Genomic DNA, 6,000 nt, shown 5'->3' on the forward strand with positions numbered 1-6,000 from the left:
GTCTTACCCAGGGAGGGGAAGCAGCAAAGAGGGTGGGGCCCCTGTGTGGGCTGGTGGGCTTGGGTGTTGGGAAGCTGGGGATATGGCAGGGCAGGCAGGGGGATGCAAAGATTGGCAGCTTTAGGGGTCATGCCCCTGGTTGGGGCCCACTTCTGATCTTGCTTCATCCCTGCAGGGTCACGATGGTGCTAAGGGTGACCGTGGAGAGGATGGTGAGCCAGGACAGCCTGTGAGTGACCAGCGACCCTGCCACCCCCACTGAGCGCAAGCCTCCAGACCCCATGCCCTTCTTCTGTGCCCCACTCCTGAGGGGCTCCCTTGGCTAGAGGCTAAATACCACCCTAATTCCTCTCTTCCTAGGGATCCCCTGGTCCTACTGGGGAGAATGGACCCCCTGGGCCACTTGGAAAGCGAGTAAGTGAGGTGGACACCTGGAATCTTGGGAGACGGTCCCGGGGCAGTGTGGACGGAGGCTGGGCAGTGGCAGCGGCATGGGCATGTGTGTGCATGAGCGCGTGGGTTTGTAAGTGTGCGGTGTACCTTGGGTAGCTTCGTTCCTGGGTTTTGGAATGCACGTTCTTGCCAGAGGTGGTGGTGTTTACCCACCAATCAGAATGGACACTGCATGGGGGGCTGGCTGGCTTTTCTGGAGGGCCCCTGCTGGACCGGGTTAACCTTTTAGTTGCTGGGGCAGGAGGTGGGCCACTAGGTGGGGTGTGGGCAGGTGGCTCTTCACCAGATGTACAGAACTACTCAAGGTTTAACAGCTGGCGCAGCTTACCTGTTCCTAAAGTCAGTGCCTGTGTGTGCACGTGCATGCGTGAGTCCAGGAGGACCGGAAGTGGGAAGAGTTGAACCTGGCTGTCCACCGCCTCATCTTCTCTTCCTTCCCGCCCTGCTGCAGGGTCCTGCTGGCACACCTGGTCCGGAGGGGCGACAAGGCGAGAAGGGAGCCAAGGTGAGGCAGGGGCCGCCCCATTACTGCGTTCCCTCCAGCTTGCTGGCCCTCAGATTCCTCTGTCCACGTGCCTACCCCATGTCTGCCTTTCCCGCGTTGAGCCCCTTTTGGGGACAGGGTTCCCTGTAATTGTTCCTGCCCCAGGAGCTCCTAGGGTTTGGCCCCTCCTCCCTGCCTTGCCTCTGCCACCTGGGCCCCCAGCCCCCAGCCCGCACCCACCTCCTCTGCCCTTTAGGACACGCTCATGTGTGTGTTTCAGGGGGATCCTGGTGCTGTGGGTGCCCCGGGGAAGACGGGCCCCGTGGGTCCTGCAGGCCCAGCAGGCAAACCTGGCCCTGATGGTCTGAGGGGGCTCCCGGGCTCAGTGGTGAGTCCTAGCAGGGAAGGGCTGAGGTGGGTGGGGGTGAAGGGCCACAGGGGTGCGGTGTGGGGATGCACCTCCTGACCACTGTGGTCCCCTCCAATCTGCAGGGTCAGCAAGGCCGTCCTGGAGCCACAGGCCAGGCCGGGCCCCCAGGTCCTGTGGTGAGTGACCGGGATGTGCCAGGGCGGGTGCCCTGGGGCCAGAGCTGAAATCCTGAAGGACGTGGGAGGTGGTAGGGGAGAGAGTGACTTCCTGTCTCCTCACAGGGACCCCCAGGGCTTCCTGGCCTCCGGGGTGATGCTGGAGCCAAGGGAGAGAAGGTAAGTGAGTGACAGACATGTGGCCAGGTGGCTTCCATCACCCTCATTCGTGGAAACCTGTGGGGACCCCGAGTGCCCCCTGCTCTGCTTCAGGCCTCCAGCACCTGGCCCTTGGGCCCTTGCTCAGTGAGAGCTGCTTCAGACCTATGCCTGCGTCCCTCTCCATGCCTTCTCGGCCCTTCCTCCACCCAGGTGGCTCCTCTCTGCATCCCTGACCACCTGTTCCCTCCCCTAGGGTCACCCAGGCCTCATTGGACTGATTGGGCCCCCTGGGGAGCAGGGGGAGAAGGGAGATCGGGGACTTCCTGGCCCTCAGGGCTCCCCTGGGCAGAAGGGGGAGACGGTGAGTAGAGGGCGTGGTCCTGGAAGGTTTGGGGGCACAAGGGTGGGGGTTCCTCTTGGGGTGGGGAGGGGTGGGTTCAGACTTAGCTGGGGGTGGGAATGGATGCTTGGGAGGGGGTGAGGCGGAGGACCCAGTCGAACAGCTCCCTCCCCTTCCTAGGGCATCCCAGGGGCATCCGGCCCCATTGGCCCTGGAGGGCCCCCCGGCCTCCCCGTGAGTACCTTGTCTGTCCCCCTGCTAAGTCCCCTAAACCCTACTGCTCCCCACCCCATGACCTTCCACTGACTTCCATGGCAACTGCCAGCCTCAGACATAGTCCTCAGTGTCCCCTTTGTCCTCACACCCACAGTGTTTCCTCCCGGCTGTCCCCGTTCCCTCACTCCTGCCTCTCCCTTCCTCCAAGTCCTGTCCTTCGTCTGCAGTGATGTCTCTTTCTTGTTCCTCATTTCACAGGGACCTGCTGGCCCCAAAGGAGCCAAAGGAGCCACGGTGAGTGACCCCCATCAGTTCTGACCTTTGCTTCCCCCAGTGGGACTTGACACTGTCTCTCCAGGGCAAAGAGACTCCCCACCGTGGAGCCCCTCATTCTGAGCCAGGAGACTGGTTGGACCCTCCTGTGATCTTGATCCCATGCTTGACCTCTTGACCCCTCCATGACCTCATTCACTCCTTTTGCAGGGCCCAGCTGGACCCAAGGGAGAGAAGGGTGTCCAGGGCCCTCCAGGACACCCGGTGAGTAGGCGACAGGGCCTGCCTCCCCGCCGTCTGTCTCTGCCCCGGCGTTTCTCTGCTTTACCCTCATACCGACCTGTCTCTGCCCTCTACACCTGTCCCTCCACCCAGGGCCCCCCAGGCGAGGTGATCCAGCCACTGCCCATCCAGATGCCCAAGAAGACTCGGCGCTCAGTGGACGGAAGTCGCTTGATGCAGGAAGATGAGGCCCTACCAACTGGAGGGGCCCCAGGCAGTCCTGGGGGGCTGGAGGAGATCTTTGGCTCACTGGACTCCCTGCGGGAGGAGATTGAGCAGATGAGACGGCCAACGGGCACCCAGGACAGCCCCGCTCGCACCTGCCAGGACCTGAAGCTGTGCCACCCGGAGCTGCCTGATGGTCAGCTCCTCGGGGGACATAAAAATCTCAGCCACAGTGTGGGCTCTGAACAAGCAGGACGGAGGTTGGGGGAGTCTTGGGGAAGGTGCTGGGTGTGGGGAAAGCGTTGAGGGCCTTGGAACGGTGGCTATTTACCAACCAGGTCAGAAGTATTTCATGACTTTAGCAACTGAGGTGGATCTGCCAGTAGGTACCCGCTGGTCACCAGCCCAGTGTCTGCAGGAGCAGATGAACGCACACACGTGCACACACCTGCTTGCACCTACACAGATGAATCTGTACAAGCACCTAGGACCACACATCGTCCCTGGTGTGAGGAGGTCCACACTCGCACACCCTCCAGCCAGGGGAGCCTGGGCTTGCTGTGGGGCGGGGCGCGGCGACGAGGGGGGGATGCAGCGGCCCGACTTGTTGTGATGCTGGGTGGGAGAAGAGGAGGACTGGGAGACGGAGAGCTCATGGGGAGGGTGGGACATGTGCAGCAGGTGGGGGAGTGGGAATGTCAGGGCAGAGAGCATTTTGGAGCCTGGGACTGGGTGGCCTTGATGTCTCCTCTCCTTCACCCAGCAGGAGAGTACTGGGTTGACCCCAACCAGGGCTGTGCTCGGGATGCCTTCCGGGTTTTCTGCAACTTCACAGCAGGGGGGGAAACCTGTGTGACGCCCAGGGATGATGTCACACAGGTGAGAGCTGGCCCGGACTGCCCCCCCCATAGTGTGCCCCCTCAGGGCCCAGTGATTTCTGTGTTGATGTGACAAGTCCCGTGGCTGCCCCCCCCACCTGCGGACCCTTCTCTATCCCTTGGCTCTTCCCTTTCCTTCTCGCCAGTCCTCTGATGCTCACTTTGTCTCCTTCCGACGACAACCCAAGACAAAGGTTCGCCTGTGTGTACCCCCAGTCTCCTGCTCCCACTCGCCCCTCATTTATCCTCCAGCCCTTCCCCCGTTCCCTGCTCACAGCCCTGGCTCAGCTGCCCTGGTGCAGTAGGTGCTCCTCGCCGGTCTGCCTCCCCCTACCCCAGCCCTCCCTCTCCTTCCAGTTCTCTTACGTGGACTCAGAGGGCTCCCCGGTGGGTGTGGTCCAGCTCACCTTCCTGCGGCTGCTCAGCGTCTCAGCCCACCAGGACGTCTCCTACCCGTGCTCTGGAGCAGCCCGTGATGGTCCCCTGAGACTCCGGGGGGCCAATGAGGACCAGCTGAGCCCAGAGACCAGCCCCTACGTCAAGGAATTCAGAGATGGCTGCCAGGTGGGAACCAGGGAGAGGTGGGTGGGGCAGATCGCAGACTGAGGCTGGAGGAAGGAGGGAGAAAGACCCCTTGGGCAGGCCGCCCAGGAAGAGCAGGGAGGAGTCCAGCCTCCTGCTGTCAGAAATGCCTGAGGGAACTCAAAAGAGGTGAGGAGGGTGGGGGATGGAAGCCGGGCTGCTGTGAGCTGTCTGCGTGGGGTGCATCTCTGCACACACCAGCATCACACGGCGAGTCGTGCGGGCTCTTACACACATTGACACTCAGGTGCCCAGCAGGGGCACATGGAGTGCAGACACACACATCCACGGAGTGACAGGTGGGCACACAGACATCCTCAGTCTCTACATCCTGGGTTACCCGGAAGGGGTCAGGGTGCTCAGAGGAGCCTGGGCCTGAGGTTGGGGTGGGGGTGCCTCCACTACGCTCACTCCTCCCTCTCCTGTCTCCCCTCAAGACACGGCAAGGCCGGGCGGTGCTGGAGGTGCGGACGCCTGTGCTGGAGCAGCTGCCTGTGCGGGATGCTTCCTTCTCAGACCTGCGGGCCCCCTCCAGGCGGGGAGGGGTGCTGCTGGGGCCTGTCTGCTTCATGGGCTAGGACCTCCTCGTCTGATCCTGTCCGGAACCAGGCCCACCTGGAATCCTGCAGCATCAGCTCCGTGCCGCCTCCCAAGAGGGCTCCTCACCATCTAGGGAGCCTCGGGCCAGAGTGCGAGAGCCCCCAGTCAGGGGCAGGCCAGGGTAGGGGGAGTGGGTGCCAGGACACCCCAGGGGAGGGGTGGCATCTGGGGCTCTTAGCCCTCCAGCCTGGGGCCTGTTAGAGCTGAGACCCTTATTTAAAACTCACCTCCCAATCACCCCAAATAAGTGGAAAAGAAGAGAAAGGACACTGTGTATTTTGTATTTAAAAGTGATTATATTAATTATTTAAAGAGTGGAAAACAAAATGACAAGAAAGATAAAGAGAGAAATGCCAACACACATCGGCACACGCTGGAGACAAGGGCTCTCCAGGGGCGGCCCGGGCACCCCCATCCTTGCCTCAGGGCTTTCCTCCGTGACTGTGTGGGGGGTTTCCGGGCGAACCCCACCTCCCTCACAGCGCACCCGTAGCACCCACTGTGAACGTCGGAATACACGGTCTCCTTTGCCTCGGGGCTCTGACTCTCTCTGGGGGGACTCTCACCCCTGCCTACCAGGTGTTGGCTCCCTGGCCAACGTAACTGCTGTCACTTGGTCTGGGGCTGGCAGGCACTGCCTGCTACTTGAGGACCAGGCCGCTCCCCCAGGGAAGAAATGGAACAGTGTGGGGTGTGTGCAGGGCCTGTATCCAGCAGATTGTTGAAATATTAAAATTCTTCCACATTGGCTGGTAAATCACTGCGGGCCTGCGCTCCCTGAGTATCTCATTGCCATCCTGGCCCCTCCAGTCCCTCCCTGGTGCCTTCACCCTCCCTGATCCTGCAATTAAAGGGTTACTGTCTGGCATATGATGCAAGGGACTCCCAGGACCCTTTGCCCAGCCTCTCTCCCTGTTCTGACTGATGGTTAATGTGGTTGTCTCCTCCCGGTAGTGTTGGTGCCTATGTTGTTATTTCAGTCTGTCCCCGCCCCCATCCAGTGCTGCTTGTTCCCGGCTGAGCTGTGGCCAGAAATGGAT

At 61.5% G+C, this 6,000-nt stretch overlaps 1 protein-coding gene across 1 annotated transcript in view; it reads left to right on the plus strand.

The window, feature by feature from the left end:
• COL11A2 (collagen type XI alpha 2 chain) overlaps positions 1–5,717 on the plus strand; it is a 28,574-nt gene extending 22,857 nt beyond the window's left edge. The window contains exons 53-66 of the mRNA XM_012791328.3: positions 176–229; positions 361–414; positions 905–958; positions 1,218–1,325; positions 1,430–1,483; positions 1,589–1,642; positions 1,878–1,985; positions 2,145–2,198; positions 2,439–2,474; positions 2,664–2,717; positions 2,829–3,096; positions 3,667–3,779; positions 4,136–4,342; positions 4,798–5,717. Of these exons, the coding sequence (XP_012646782.2) occupies positions 176–229; positions 361–414; positions 905–958; positions 1,218–1,325; positions 1,430–1,483; positions 1,589–1,642; positions 1,878–1,985; positions 2,145–2,198; positions 2,439–2,474; positions 2,664–2,717; positions 2,829–3,096; positions 3,667–3,779; positions 4,136–4,342; positions 4,798–4,938 (1,359 nt within the window). The 3' untranslated portion in view covers positions 4,939–5,717. The remainder of the gene's footprint in view (positions 1–175; positions 230–360; positions 415–904; positions 959–1,217; positions 1,326–1,429; positions 1,484–1,588; positions 1,643–1,877; positions 1,986–2,144; positions 2,199–2,438; positions 2,475–2,663; positions 2,718–2,828; positions 3,097–3,666; positions 3,780–4,135; positions 4,343–4,797) is intronic.
• Positions 5,718–6,000: the final 283 nt, after the last annotated feature.

Source organism: Microcebus murinus, chromosome 5 (genome assembly GCF_040939455.1).
Source record: "Microcebus murinus isolate Inina chromosome 5, M.murinus_Inina_mat1.0, whole genome shotgun sequence".
Classification (NCBI taxonomy): domain Eukaryota; kingdom Metazoa; phylum Chordata; class Mammalia; order Primates; family Cheirogaleidae; genus Microcebus; species Microcebus murinus.